Source organism: Cervus canadensis, chromosome 1 (genome assembly GCF_019320065.1).
Source record: "Cervus canadensis isolate Bull #8, Minnesota chromosome 1, ASM1932006v1, whole genome shotgun sequence".
Taxonomy (NCBI): Eukaryota; Metazoa; Chordata; class Mammalia; order Artiodactyla; family Cervidae; genus Cervus; species Cervus canadensis.
Genome location: NC_057386.1, coordinates 46,089,458 through 46,105,075, shown reverse-complemented (window position 1 = coordinate 46,105,075; position 15,618 = coordinate 46,089,458). Strand labels below are relative to the sequence as shown.

Sequence of the window (15,618 nt, the reverse complement as noted above, 5' to 3'; positions counted from 1 at the left end):
CAGTGAGGTCATGTACCAGATGGGCTCCTGGAAAGCTGGAGCCCAGGTTCCGGCGTCAGGTTCATTGCCAGAACGACCACTGGCCCACCCGCCATCTCAGCTGTCAACACGTGAGGAAGGACCCAGAGGTGGAGAAGGAACAAGTCTTCCTGGCCTGGCAAGGATTCTGCAGAACAAAGATGGCAGGAGACCAGACCTTACAGAAAAAGTACTTTATGGACATTTGTTAAACGGAAAAATAAAAAATACCTTTTCTTCCTCTTACAGCTTATGTTCATTTCCTCTTAAATACGAAGTGTTTAAAAGTCAATACTAAATGCTCAATAATGATTAGCTGCATCTGAGATTCCCAAGCAAAAGGTGGAGTCAAGAGCCCTGTCTAGTCAAGAAAGCAAGGGCAGAACCAGGCTTGTTTGGTGGGTCATCTGGCTACTGAACTTCCTACTACAAAGTCCAAGAGTTAAAGAGGGTTGGGACCAGCATGAGGATAGAGGAGCAGTGGGATGAAGACCAGGGAAGATAAGAGTGTGGTAACTGGGCAAGGAGGCACGGCAGACCCGGGCGGAAGGATGATGTGATTACTGTTTCCATACATCAGTGGTTCAGCACCCCGCTGCCTGCTTGGGAAGGCATGGAGTATGTCTCTGCCTCACACCACACATCCCCCCAAAACTCTAACATCTATGAAATTGTTGAAGTCAGGTTTTAGAAGAATATTTAGTGCTCATTGTATATTATTAAGTGACAGGCTACAAGAAAGTATACAGGTTATAACCACAATTTTGTTGACTGTTTTCCCACAATATATCTGGAAGAGTGTTTATGTGCACATACACATAAAGTGTATGTGAATCCATATGTATAGGGTATATCATACACAGACATGTACCATATGTCATGAAACATATAAAAATGGTAGTAGTGATTTTTTTAGACAATTTTTTTCAAGTCTTTATTGAATTTGCAACACTGTTTTTTTTTTTTTTTTTGGCCACAAGGCATGTGGGGTCTTAGCTTGTGGACCAGGGATCGAGCCCTGTATCAGAGGGCAAAGTCTTAACGCTGGACCACCAGGGAGGTCCTGATAACAGTGATAATTTCAAGACATTTTTACTTAGGTATTTGTTGTTGTTGTTCAGTTACCCAGTTGTGTCTAACTCTTTGCGACCCCATGGACTGCAGCAGGCCAGGCCTCCCTGCCCCTCATCATCTCCCAGAGTCTGCCCAAGTTCATGTCCATTGAATCAGTGGTGCCATCCAACCTCATCCTCTGTCACCCTCTTCTCCTTCTGCCTTCAATCCTACTTACATAGACTTACTGTTTTGTTTTTTCTTAAAGTTCCACAATGAAGATTCGCTACTTGGATAATATGGAAAATTGAGAAATGTTATTTAGAATATAAATCTAACACTAAAATGATTTAAATGCTTTGGTGAAGGAAAGTGGAAACATGTTGGCGGAGCCTCCCTCATGAAGGCTGCGCTGCAGTTGCCGGAGCAGCTCTACTTCTTCCTGATGTCCTGCGGCGGAATGCCCAAACACGGCTGTAAACTTCTGGAACCTGACACCATGTGTAGGCTGGGTTTCTCTGGTGAGGGAACCTGCTGGCCCAGTCTAGGAACCTGCTCTTGTGTGACACCAGACAGTCGAGGGGTGACCCAGCCCACCTCTCTGTTTCCAGGGGGTAAATCAAGTTCATGGTTGGCATTTTCTCAATTAAAATTGTTCTATAAAATGTTCTTAAACATTTGATGTCTGATGTTACTCTGATAAATCAGAATCCAGTTTTGAGACTGTACCAGATTTAGTCCTTTTTTTTAGCTGCACTGGGTCTTCGTTGCAAAGTTCAGGCCCTTCATTGCATTGTGGGGCCTTCTCTAGTCGTGGTGTAAGGGCTTTGTTTGTTGCAGAGCACCAGCTCTAGAGCAGATGGGCTCAATAGCTACAGTGTGCAGGCTTCTCTAGGTGGGGCTGGCGGGCTTAGCTGCCCTGCAGCATGTGGGATCTTAGCCCTCCAACCAGGGACTGAACCTGCACTGGAAGATAGATTCTTAACCACCAGACCACCAGGGAAATCCAAGATTTATTCTTGATTATATATGTAACTGTCTTAAGTTGATGGGCTTCCCTGGCAGCTCAGCTGGTAAAGAATCTGCCTGCAAGGTAGGAGACCCCAGTTTGATCCCTGGGTCTGGAAGATCCCCTGGAGAAGGGATAGGCTACCCACTCCAGTATTCGGGCCTGGAGAATCCCATGGACTATAATAAGTCACAAGGAGTTGGACATGACTGGGCAACTTTCACTTTCACTTTTTCACTAAGTTGATACATCAACATTTCAGTATGCACTGGTTCTTGAAAGAATGAAGATATAACAGCCTGGGTGTCTGTTTTTCACAAGTTCCTCTACATGATTCTGAAACATACCAGCTTGAGACCTCCTGTTGGCGTGTGTTCTAAGTAGTTGGCCTCACAGGTTGCTATAATTAGAATCATTTGTGCAATTTTAAACCTCCCCATGGCAAAAGTATACACCAGAAAATAGGGAAAAAAATGGAAACAGTGGCAGATTTTATTTTCTTGGGCTCCAAAATTACTCCAGATGGTGACCACAGCCATGAAGTTAAAAGACGCTTGCTCCTTAGAAGAAAAGCTATGAAAAATCTAGACAGCATATTAAAAAGCAGAAACATAATTTTGCCAACAAAGGTCTGTATAGTCAAAGCTATGGTTTTTCCAGTAGTCATGTATGGATGTGAGAGGTGGACCATAAAGAAGACTGAGTGCCAAAGAATTGATGCTTTCAAACTGTGGTGTTGGAGAAGACTCTTGAGAGTCCCTTGGACAGCAAGGATATCAAACCAGTCAATCCTAAAGGAAATTAACCTTGAATATTTATTGGAAGGACGGATGCTGAAGCTGAAGCTCCAATACTTTGGCCACCTGATATGAAGAGCCGACTCATTAGAAAAGACGCTGATGCTGGGAAAGACTGAGGGCAGGAGAAGAGGGTGACAAAGAATGAGATGGTTGGATGGCATCATCGACTCAATGAACATGAGTTTGAGCAAACTCCGGGAGAGAGTGGACAGGGAAGCCTGGCGTGCTATAGTCCATGGGATCACAGAGTTGGACATGGCTTAGTGACAGACAACAACAGATCACTAAACTCAGAACCGGTATTTTTTTTAAGTCCCCCAAGTAATTCCAATGTGCAGTCCAGTTTGAGAACCATTGTTATTAATGAAAGCAACCTGAAATTCAGGTGCTGTAGCCTGAGAAACAGCTTTGGTGAAAGGCCTGCGTCTGAATCATTTTGTGTCCTCTGTCTCCATCTGTTGGCCATTCTGCTACATTGCTATAGTTTACAGTTTGAGTTTCCAAGACACGCTGCTGCCTTTACTTTTAAGAATGTTTGTAGTAAGCCAGAAAGATAAACACCAATACAGTATACTAACACATATATATGGAATTTAGAAATATGGTAATGATAACCTTATATGCAAAACAGAAAAAGAGACACAGATGTATAGAACAGACTTTTGGACTCTGTGGGAGAAGGCGAGGGTGGGATGATCTGAGAGAACAGCATCGAAACATGTATATTATCAAGTGTGAAAACAGATCGCCAGTCCAGGTTGGATGCATGAGACAAGTGCTCGGGGCTGGTGCACTGGGATGACCCAGGGGGATGGGATGGGGAGGGAGGTGGGAGGGGGGTTCAGGATGGGGAACACATGTAAATCCATGGCTGATTCATGTCAATGTATGGCAAAAACCACTACAATATTGTAAAGTAATTAGCCTCCAACTAATAAAAATAAATGGAAAAAAAAAGAATGTTTGTCAACCAGTGAATATAACAAAAAAAGGAAGCAGATTCACAGATACAGAGAACAAACTAGTGGCTATCAATCCAGAAAGTGACAGGGGAGGGGCAAACTAGGAGTAGGAGATTAAGAGGTACAAACTACTATGTATAAAATAAATAAGCCACAAGGATATGTTGTATATAGCTCAGGGTATATAGCCAATATTTTATAATACCTATAAATGGAGCATAACCTTTAAAGATTATGAGTCACTATGTTGTACACCTGAAACTTATTATATGTGTATTTGTATATATAACATATATATGTATTACATATTTGTTTATTTATATATTTGTTTATTTATATATATTATCATATATAATGCTATATATCAACAATATCTCAACTTTAAAAAAAGAATATTTACTGAAAGAAATCAGAGAACCAAAAAAAGTTAAAACTTTTAAGTAACAGAAATAGATGCAAAATATATTCTTATTTATAATAGGATTATTTAAGTGTTAGAAAAAGAAGTATTGTAATGCATCTAGGATCTTTTCTGTGCTTGGCAAATAAAAAGCAACCAATGGGGTAAAGAAACCGCCTGCAATGCAGGAGATGTAGGACATGCAGTTTCAATCCCTGAGTTGGAAATATCCCCTGGAGGAGCGCATGGCAACCCATTCCAGTATCCTTGCCTGGAGAACCCCGTGAACAGGGGAGCCTGGCAGAGCTACAGTCCATGGGGTCGAAAGAATCAGACACGACTGAGTGTTATAAATTTCCATCGAAGCCTTGCTTTAACTGTACCTATGCATTTTGATATGTCATATTTTCATTTTTGTTAACTTTCAAGTATTTCCTTGTATGCTTTGAGACATCCCCCTTTGACCTATGGATTAATTAGAAGTATATTATTTAATTTCAAGTACTTAAGAGATTTCCTGGTGATTGATTTCTGGCTTAATTCCATTATGGTCAGAGATCATAGTTGGCATGATTTCTACTCTTTCAGATCTGTCCAGATCTGTTTCATGATGCGGACTATGGCCTGTTTGTTCTGTTGGTCACTGAGAAAGGCGTGAGTGCTGAAGTCGACAATGGTGATTGCTGACTAGCTGTTTCTCCTCTCAGTTCCATCAGTCTTTGTTTCATGTGTTTTGAAGTTATGTTGTTAGGTTCACAGCCATCTAGGATTGTTAGGCCTTGTCTGTGACCTGACACTGTTATCTTTATGCAATTTCTCTGTTTATTCCTGATTAGTACTAATATTTGCATGGTATAGTTTTCTTTTTTTCCTTTTAAACTTTACTAACTTTAAATGAGTTTCTTATAAATAGCATATAGTTGGATCTTGGATGGGCTTCCCAGGTGGCAGTAGTGGTAAAGAACCCACTTGCTGGTGCAGGAGACATAAGAGACGTGAGTTCGATTCCTGGGTCGGGAAGATCCCCTAGAGAAGGAAATGGCAACCCACTTCAGTATTCTTGCCTGGAAAACCATGGACAGAGGAGCCTGGCAGGCTACAGTCCACAGGATCACACAGGGTCAGACACGACTGAATCAACCTAGCCTTAGCACAAATCCTGGGTATTTTTACATTCTGACAATCTCTTTTAATTAGTATACTTAGACCTTTTAAACTTAATGTAATTGTTGATAGGCTTGCATCTACTATTTTGGGTTTTCTATTTGTCCCTTATGTTTTTCATTCCTGCCTTCTTTTGGATTATTTGAATAATTTTTAATACTCCACCTTAATCACCTAGTGAGTTTTTGAATATATCTTTTGTGTAGTGTGTGTGTGCATGTGGTTTCTCTAGCAACTACAAAATACTTAACTTTTCATAAGTTGTTTGGAATTAACATTTTATTGTTCAAGTGAAATGTAGAAATCTTAGTACCATATAGATCTCTTTACCCTTCCTCGTTAGATGGTGATTTTACGTGAATAATTGGGGCTTCTCAGGTGGCACAGTGGTAAAGAATCTGCCTGTCAACGCACTAGACACAAGAGATGAGGGTTCGATCCGTGGGTTGGGAAGATCCCCTGGAATAGGAAATGGCAACCCACTCCAGTATTCTTGCCTGGAAAATTCCATGGACAGAAAAGCCTGGTGGGCTACAGTTCAAGGGAGTCTCACATATTCAGACCCGACTGAGCACACACACACATACATACCTATATTCACTGAAGACCCCATCAGACAATATTAGAAGTTTGTACATGTTATGAAAAGCTTAAGATGAGAAAAACGGTCTATTTATCCAAATATTTCCCACATCTATTACTCTTCCTTCATTTCCAAAGTTTCAAATTTCCCTCTGGTGTCATAGTTTTATCAACAAAATATTCCCACATCAAGAGATCAAGCAAGAAAAACGCAGAGAGCAAGAGAAAGCAATGGGCTTCACTCTCTTGCTGTTGGGACCACACTTCCTCTGGTCAGAGAAGGGTTCCCCTCCCTGAAGCTCTAGGCACCTGCCTGGCTGCGACAGCCACGGCTGCATCGGGATTGCCAAGGGGCAGGGGTGGGAGGGGAGAGAAGCCACAAACAGGGGTGTCCCCCTCTCTCCCTGACCCACACAGTCCCTCATGCTCCATCCGAGGACCAGAAATAGAGCGTGTCTCTGGGAGCTCTGTCTGCGTGGTGTGCGGGTCCAGGACTCTGTCTGTCTGGGGTCCAGGCCAGGAGATGCCCGGGGGCAATAACAGCAAACTTACTGTCCGCTGGGTGGTGCTGAGTTCCCCTTTCCTTCCCTGGTTCTCCTGTTACGCTTTCCTTTTCCAGACAACAGCTGCACGCATTGAGTCCCGGCACTCTAGCCTTCAGTGGGAGGGAGAGGGTGGACTAGCACTGGAGTGAGAATGACAGATGGATTTTTATATCACAAACAGAGCCGTGGATTTACAAAGGCTGAAAAACGCGATGCACCCCTAGGGTACTCTGATTGAGGGATAAATTCTCTCCCTGCACACCCTCCCCCCTTACCCCCACCCTGCTCCACCCAGGCACGATGTGGTGGCTAAAAGTTGAATTCCTTGGTTTGAATTTTTACGTCTGTTTTTCCAGATGAAATTTAGAATCATTTTGCCATTAAAAGTATTTTTTTTAATCTTGATAGGAATTTAGCTAAATTTCTGGATTCAGAGAGACATAGTTTTTTTTTGTTTTTTTAATAATTTTGGGTCCTTCTATCTAAGAACATGGTATATCTTCTCATTTTTTAAAAAATGTCTTCTTCAATGACATTTAAAAAAATTCCAATTAAAAAATTTTTTTTCACAAAATCCTTGTGTTACAATTTGGTTAGATTACTCCTGATATTTTGTTACTACTGCGATGAGATCTTTTAAACATAAAATCTTATTGGTTATAGTTGATATATAGAAGAGCTATTGATTTTGGCCTAATCTGTAACCAGCTACCTTACAAACCTTTTGTTATTTTTGGAGTTGATTTTCTTGATTTTCTACAAATAATGATTCGTGAATTCAGTCTCTCAGACTCGTGTTTTACAAATAATGCTAATTTGGAATCTTTGAAAAACTTCTGAAAAATTCTGCTTTTGGTTTATTTAATCATATTGACCATCAAATCTTACACAATGTTAGGTAACAGTGGTGATGATAGACTTGCTTGTCTTGGTTGTGGTTTTAGCAAAGTCACTCTTCAAGACAGAAATATTTTATGACATTAATGAAATATCTTTAAATTCTCTTTTAAAGGAAATCTGATCAGAAAAGGACACTAAGTTTTATCAAATGCTCTTTCAGTATCCATAAAATGACCATGTGCATTTTCTTACTTGACCTACTAAGGTGGTAATTACTTGACCTATTAATAGAACTTCTAAATTTAAAAAAACACCTGTGTTCCTACAGTCAATCCTAGTAGGTCACAGAATAGATTGCAGAGCAATTAATTCTCAAGGGAAGGGCTTTTCCCCAACACAGGTGCTTTTCGTTGAATTATGTCGCAGAGAGGCCATACCGCCACCACCTCCCCCCTGGCTACTGTTACTGCTGGCAGTGCAAGGGTCCTTGGCAGTGTTGGGCAGAAATGGCAAATGAATGCTGGTTTGCTGAGAATTTGGCCCAATCCTAATATAATAATACTTTGGCCACCTGATGCAAAGAACTGACTCATTTGAAGAGACCCTGATGCTGGGAAAGATTGAAGGCAGGAGGAGAAGGGGATGACAGAGGATGAGATGGAATGATGGCATCACCGACTAAATGGACATGAGTTTGAGTAAACTCTGGGAGTTGGTGATGGACAGGGAGGCCTGGCGTGCTGCAGTCCACGGGGTCACAAAAAGTCAGACACGACTGAGCGACTGAACTGAACTGACTGAATATAACATCCTCACCCACTAGAGTGGAGCTTTAGTTTAGACCCGAGGACTCAAGGACTGTACTAGTAGATTAGTAGCTCCTTCCCCAAGATCCCCTCCAGAGATCTCACCCTAACGAGGAGACAGTCAAGCCCAGGGAGGAAACTAAAGAAAAGGGTAATGAGGGCAGCGTCTGCTCTGTGCCGGCTCCAGTACAATGCTTTACATGTATTATGCGACTGACTCCTGAAACTCTACAAGGTAGGTATCCCCTTTTTAACGATTAGAGGTCTAGAAACTTGCCCAAGCACATAATTACTAAGAAGAGTTGTTCTTTAAAAAACGGGTGTAATTCTGAAGTTTGTGTAAACTGGATCTGTAATTTCTCAAGACTGGCCCTCAGGGATGGGTCATGAGGCAGAACTCACTTGCAGTCCTTTCCCATGCCCATTAGGGATCTGTGGGGACCAATAGGGGGCTGTTTCTGGCTGGCCGCAGAGGTCCTGGGGGAGTGCCCATCCCACCCTGCAGGATCCAGGTTGACTACCTAGAAGTGCAGTCAGGGGATTCCAGCTGTTCAACCGGCATCATAAAAGCACATGGTGTGTTGACACTGTTTTTGCCTGGTGCTCTGAAAATTCAAGGAAAACAAATACTGGATTTTATTGAGTACCAAAAGTTGTTTTAAGAACTTTCCATGACAAACAAATTTCACTGTTATAACATCCTTATGAGGCAGGCACCATTATCCCCATGTCACAGATGAGAAAACCAGGCATGAGAAGTTAAGTAACATTCACAGATGGAGGGCAGAGCCAGGATTTAAGCCTAGGCTCTTAACCACTGCACTCTGCTAATGACATGAAGGCCGAATGAACTGGAGTAACTAGAACTCACTTAGTTGGTGAGGTCCTGTTCCTGGTCTGGATTCACGTACAAATACCAAAATCAGGGAAGTTGTTGCCCTGGTGTTCTCGACGAGGTTTCTAACCTCTCATCACCTTAGGGCACTGGCTCTACCATTAACTAAACCTGCAAGAGGTTACAGTGTGCATCTTCCTTGGGTTCCAGAAGTGGTTTATTATTAGTGAGTTTCACAGGAACAGTTGGAAGGTAAGGGATGTTTCCTAATGCTCTTAATTCAATGAATTCGCTCTAGACTTCTGTGCCAAGCTGACTCCTCCTCCAAATTCTTTCTTTTAAATATCAAGAGAAATATCAGTATCATGTATCAAAAGAAAGTTCAGAATTGAATTTGGCATTCTGAATCAGAGCCAGACTTCCTACTGTTTCTGCAGCAAATAAATCCTGCCCCTTTATTCTCTGGGTGGCTGCCTTCCATGATGGCAGCTTTACTGAGCCCTCGGCCTGGGTGTACAGCCACAAAGCCACAGGGCGAAGAGAAGTAGCATCCGATCCAGACAGAAGCCCTCAGTCTGCACTCAGGGAATTTCTGGAAGTGCTTATTAGCCTTGATTTCTCCCTGAATACAAACATTAACATCTGTTTTCAGAAACCTGGAAACCTTAAAGACAGTCAAAGGTTTAGAAAGAAAAAAATTTTATTCAAAGTAAGCAAATGGTAAGAGTGAATCAGCAAGGGAAACCATTCAAAATCATTTCACAGATGTTTTATCAAGAAACCCACCAGTGAAAGCTCAAAGAACCAGGAGTAAGTTATATACGGCATATTTTTACTTTTATGAAAACAGCAAGTAAACAAGCTGCTACTAAGAATATATTCCTTCAAGAGAAGGAAGTTCTAAGTTTCAAGACAGTGTCGGAACAGGTTCAACTCAGTTCCATGGGCTCTGTAACAATTGTTGCCCAGAATCCTCCAAAGAAAACCAAGTCTAGAGAATGTTCTATATAGTAGTTTTTACTGTGCTGGTCGTCTCAAGCTTTGAAATTGGTATTCTACCAAAAAAAAGTGAGACTTCAGCTATTTGAATACTCTGCTCCCTGGTCTCTGCCTAAACCTTTTTTTCTAAACAAACAGCAACATAGAAAGGAAAGAGTGAGGGAGAAAAAAGAAGGGACACATGGATGCTCTGAAATGTATTTTTTAAGATAAATAACTGCAGTTAAATAATATACTGCCAACTACTGTTAGTCACTCAGTCATGTCTGACTCTTTGCGACCCCAGGGACCCACCAGGCTCTTCTGTCTGTGGAGTTCTCCAGGCAATAATACTGCTGTGGGTAACCATTCTCTCCTCCAGAGGATCTTCCCAACTCAGGGATCAAACCTGGTCTCCAGGATTGCAGGTGGATTCTTTACCGTCTGAGCCATAATATTCTGCCAAAACTCACTCTATGTACCCTGATTCTTATTTATTCCACATCAAGTTGAAGTGTGGGATCTTTTATTATATATCTCTATGATTGAAATTACTTACAATAAAGAGTTGATGGTCAAAAGCCATATGCAAAATTTAAATGTAAATAATGTTTCGGTGAGAAACTACTTTTTTAACTGCTTGGGCATTATCAAAATATAATCTAAAAACCTCTCCTTGTAATCATGTAAATTAAACAAATAATCCTTTTTAAGGCACAAATCCAAAGATGGCAAGCAAAATTACCAAAAGTTCAGCATAGGGGACCACATTCTCCTAAGGGGTGTTAGGAAATTCAGACAGAGGCTGATGTCATGGCCAGGCTGAAATGGACATGGCCCTCGGCCAGAGGGCCTTGAAAGCCAGTTCATCTTTACAGGGCTGTGGGAAGGCTTAGACAGGGCTTCCAGGGGTGCCACTCGGGGAGCTCAGTGCAACAGCAATTTATCAACCTGAAAGGAACTGATTCAGTATTTTAGCAACCGATGCAGCTGAACCAGCACAAACTGGCTAAACACCAGCTCTGCCTGTAGCTTTCTGTAAGTGCAACTTGATAAAAACGGTCGACTATGGGCACACTGCTTTACATTAGTTTATTACAAAAGAAAAACAATCCCCAGAGACACGATATACAACATTCTAACTCCTAAATCCTTCTGCTGTTTCGTTTTTTAAAAATACTCTTCTGAGTCCACTCTTTGGAACCCAAGCCTGCTCAGTCCACAGGACAACCCAACTCCTTGGCTCCCAGATGCACAAGTCAGAGGTTCCAGCAGTCACAGCCACAGCCAAGGCAGTGAAAACACTCTCCAACGTGGATGAACCCTCTGAGAAGAATTTCAATAGCTGCTAACTCGTTCTAAATAAACAGTGAAAGGACTGTTTCTGCCCCTAAGACTAAACCCCACACACCTGATGCTCAAGCTCAGGTCTTCCTTTTTCCATCTGACACCTGGAAAGTATGGTAGAATATTCACCGATGGGTTAATCCTAAGAGTGCTACTTGAGATCCAGATGAGTCAAAATAAATGGTCAGGGTATCTTCTAAAAAGCTCACGATGGCCTTTTTGGCTGGGTCACCAGTCAGTACCTGGACATTGTTTATGTGCCCCAGGGCCGTTCTGACCATCTGGTCTCTCTCCTGCGGGTGGTGGGGTGCTCCGGCGTCATCTCTCTCTGTTCCTGACTTTAAAAACTGTAGGATGAAAGACTGGACCATGTCCCCATGCAGTTCGAGGGTTTCCCTGATGCAGGACAGGTCTGAGGGGCTGGCCAAGCTCAAGAGGTGAATCAGTGCCTGGCAGATTTGGGTCCGCAGGCTGGCACAGTACTTGAACTCCAAAAAGTCTGTGGTGTCTTCGCTTTTCTGCAAGGCAGTGACCAGGGCATTCCAGATCTGAGCGTACTGCTCAACCGACCCATAGTGCTCCCTCCTGTGGGGGACAGCCAAGGCAGCGGCTGATCTGATGCGCACTTTGAAGTTCTTGCATGACGTCACAACTGATGTCAGGGCGTTGTAGGCCTGGGAGGTCCACGGGGCTGTTTCTAGAAAGAATCCATAGTCATTAGAGCAAATGAAAGTTTAAAAATAAGTGGGGGGAGAGAGAGGGGGGCTGAAGGAAACAGATACACTAGTGCTCGTTAGTCCTTCCATGTTTTCACTTAATTCTCCCTTAAAAAGCGGGTCCTGCATTTTACTGCAAAGGAAAAGAAAACACTGTCTATGCAGTGACTGGGGGACAGAGCACTCAAGAGTAACTGGAGGCTCGTTTCCTAATACTGAGAAGATGATGCCCAGATTCCTGTCTTTGCTCCCTTCCTGCTGGCCCCCGAAAGTCAGCCAGCTCTATTCCTCGTCAGAGCTACCACTGCCCGCTCCGTTTCGGGAGTTCTTATTCCTCCAGATGGGCAGCAGAGTGAAATGCAGCTTCCTTAACGCTCCCAGCCCTTCCCAACTCTTCTGCTGCCTCTGAAGACAGGTGGCAGATACACACTTCAGTGAGTGCCAATGCCAAAGGCCACTTCAGGCTGCTTCCTCGGTGGATGGAGCCGCGAGGCTCCCAGCTAACTGGCCTGCCTGGATGCTTCTGGCAGTACATGAAGCAGAGACAGACCTCCCTAACGTGATGCAGGCTCTGCTGGTCCAGAAGAAAGTCGCCTCTCCAGGAAGACACCCCTGTGTTTCAGAAATGCTGGCAATTCAAGTGAGTGGGATCTGAAGGCTGTGATTCAGACCTCAGAGCAGCTGTCAGCCGCTGATGATGTACCGAGGTACAGGGCCTGTCATCCTCAGAGGCAGATCCCTCCTTGCCTGCAGCATTCCACCCCAGTGCCAACATCTCCTGTGGGATTTCCAGTTAAACCCTCTTTCTCCCATGTCTGTTTTCCCCTTTAACTTTTTTCCTGATTGCTAAAACAATGCATGCTCACTGCAGAAAATTTTGAAAAATAAAAGCAGAAAAGAATCCTACTTATCATCCCATCGAGAGACAATCACTGTCAATATTCAGGTTAATTTCCTTTCAGTCTTTTTTCTACCCATTTATTGAGATCATACTGTAGAAACAATTTCCATATCTCATTTTCATTTGTTTAACTTCAGAACTATCTTCCCAGATTATCAAAAACTTTCTATAAATGTAATTTTAAGTGGCTACACAATACCCCTTTAAATATATAGACCGTGATTTACCTCACCTTTCCCTTAAATTGGGTGTTCAGTTTTATTAATAATGGAGACTGGCGTGTATTATCCAAAGAAGTCCTCCATCAGAGAGAAGAAGGAGACATTCTTACCGAGGGGAAGAGCAGGATTTTTAAATACATTTCCCAACGCATAACAGGCATTCCATCGGACTTTCATGGCAGCCTCAATCAGAACAGTAGAAATCAGGGCCTGGATAGCCTCCTCAATGATTTCAGCAAATCTGGGTTTTTCTATATGAGAAGGTTGCAGAAAATGAAGCAAATTTCCAAGGGCTCGGACTGCATTGCTTTTTACCTGGAGTAAGATGTAAAAGCATTAGAAGTCTGTTTTGCCAAAGATATGTGTCAGAAAGTATAATTTTAGTTAAAAAAAAAACAAACAAACAGAAGGCCCAAAACATCTTAAAGCAACAAGATAATGAAAAATGTAACCTATAAAGGTGCAAGTTCTTAGAACTCTGCAAGGTCTCGTGGGGCCGACATTCTGAGCCATCAGAGAGGTGAGGCTCTACAGTTCCTTGCCCTGATTTTTTAATGTCAGATGGGACTTCAGAGAGGTCCATCTTCTTTGTTTTACAGAGATGGTGTGTAAGGCTCAGGGGCAAAAGGACATGGCTGGTTTGCAGCAAGGCTTGGAAAAGCTAGGTTTCATAATTCCAGTCCAATACTTTTCTGCCTAAAGTCTCAAACTTTGCAGCATACTAGAATCATCTGGGGAGCTTTTTCTAAGAAAACAAAACCCAATTCTGATGGAATTAACTTGTGGTAGGGCTTCCCAGGTCTTTAGAACCACTGACTAAGTCAAGCACTTGGTTTGGGCCCGGTGCTATGCTAGGTGCTGTAATAAAAGGCATCTTGGAGTCCAAGGAGGTACATGGAATGATTTTCAGGTCACAGATGAGGAAAGTCACCTTCAGAGAAGTTAAATAATGCACCAAAGGTCACTCAGCTACTAAGGGCAAGCCAGGATTTGAACTTGGCTGATGTCTGCTGCCCCTAAAGTGCACGTCTACACTTTAAAACTGAATAGTGTAACAGGGAATATTCAAAGCCATGCTGCTCATCTCTCTGACTTGTCAATTCTACCAAGAGATTTTGGGAAAAAACAAGCATGGAATAGTCTAACAAATGGCACTGATATTTTTCATGAGATTGGAAAGAACTGTACAAGTATGGAGTACAGTGTACACTATACACCCTGAGTACACTCAATCTCCTCTGAGCAGGGGTAAGTTTGGTGAGGTAAAACTAACACGCTAAGCGCCGAACTGAGAAACAAGAGGCTGTGCGCTCAGTCTACCTTGTCTTTATCCTTGGAAGCATCTATAGCTGACTGCAGCATCTTCAAGAGCAGGAGGCCTGAGAACTCTTCCTGGAAACTTGGGTCTGGTGTTTCCCTGTCCCACCCAAAGCAAGCAAAACATGTTAACTGTAAAACCCACCTAAACATACACATCTACAAATACACTCAGTGTAATTACAGGAACAGCTCCACAAATCTGCTCAGATTATACTGAGAACTTATTTAGGCTTTACATCTTTTGATTTAGTAGGTCTACATCTAGGGATGTAACCAAAAAAGGTATCTCACAATGGAGATTTCACACACAAAAATGTTCAATGCATATAAAAGCCTCCATTAACACGAATGTTCAGTTACAGGGGAATGGCAAAATAATCAGCACATAGTGACGACTGTTTAATAACAAGTAACAATTTATAAAAAGTCTGTAGAAGTCAGCAGAATGCTTATACATGTTACATGTATACAGTGAAGGAACAAAAAGCAAGATGCTTGTGTATGCGTAAGAGCAGTGGCCTCTGGAGAGGGAAATTAGGGGATAAAGCTGTGAATATATTACTTAAAAAAATATACAAATACAATATTTAAAAATAGGGCAACCATTACTAAGGTTTTGATTTTCTACTTTTAGAGTTTTCACATTTTCTATAATGTGGATCTATTACTTGCATCAGCATATAGTATTTTTTTATACATATATATTAAAAATAGGTTACTAATAGTACTTGAAGAAATATAAAACAAAACAAAGCAGCAAGACTGACTACATAATGTAAGGGAATTACTGCTAATTCCTTCCTAGTAGGATCAAAGATGTCCTCTTGGGACCTTGGCCTTGGAAGTCAACCGAGACAATGAGCTGAGTCACCTACATGTTGACAATCAGAGTGTCGGTCAGGTTGCCAAGGGACCAGGCTGCTTTGGCCCGGACATTAAGAGACTTGTCCTGAAGTGACATCAATATTGCATTGGCTGTGTCTGCAACAAATATGACATCCTGTAAGGTAAACAAACCAAAACGCTGTAGTTACCTTAGGAGTTCACACTGCTACCTTCAAAGTTCTCAAATTTGTTTTCAGAAAAAGCTATATAAGCCTTTACCACAAACTTTTATTTGT

General features: G+C 42.2%; 1 protein-coding gene across 2 annotated transcripts in view; it reads right to left on the bottom strand.

Annotated features, from left to right (window-relative positions):
• Positions 1-11,065: 11,065 nt before the first annotated feature.
• The window catches only part of HEATR6 (HEAT repeat containing 6), a 30,778-nt gene continuing 26,225 nt past the window's right edge, over positions 11,066-15,618 (bottom strand). For both annotated transcript variants that reach the window (XM_043481429.1, XM_043481423.1), the window contains 4 exons: positions 15,373-15,497; positions 14,498-14,594; positions 13,288-13,492; positions 11,066-12,036 (listed from right to left, as the gene is read on the bottom strand). In XM_043481429.1, the coding sequence (XP_043337364.1) occupies positions 11,465-12,036; positions 13,288-13,492; positions 14,498-14,594; positions 15,373-15,497 (999 nt within the window). In that variant the 3' untranslated portion in view covers positions 11,066-11,464. The remainder of the gene's footprint in view (positions 12,037-13,287; positions 13,493-14,497; positions 14,595-15,372; positions 15,498-15,618) is intronic.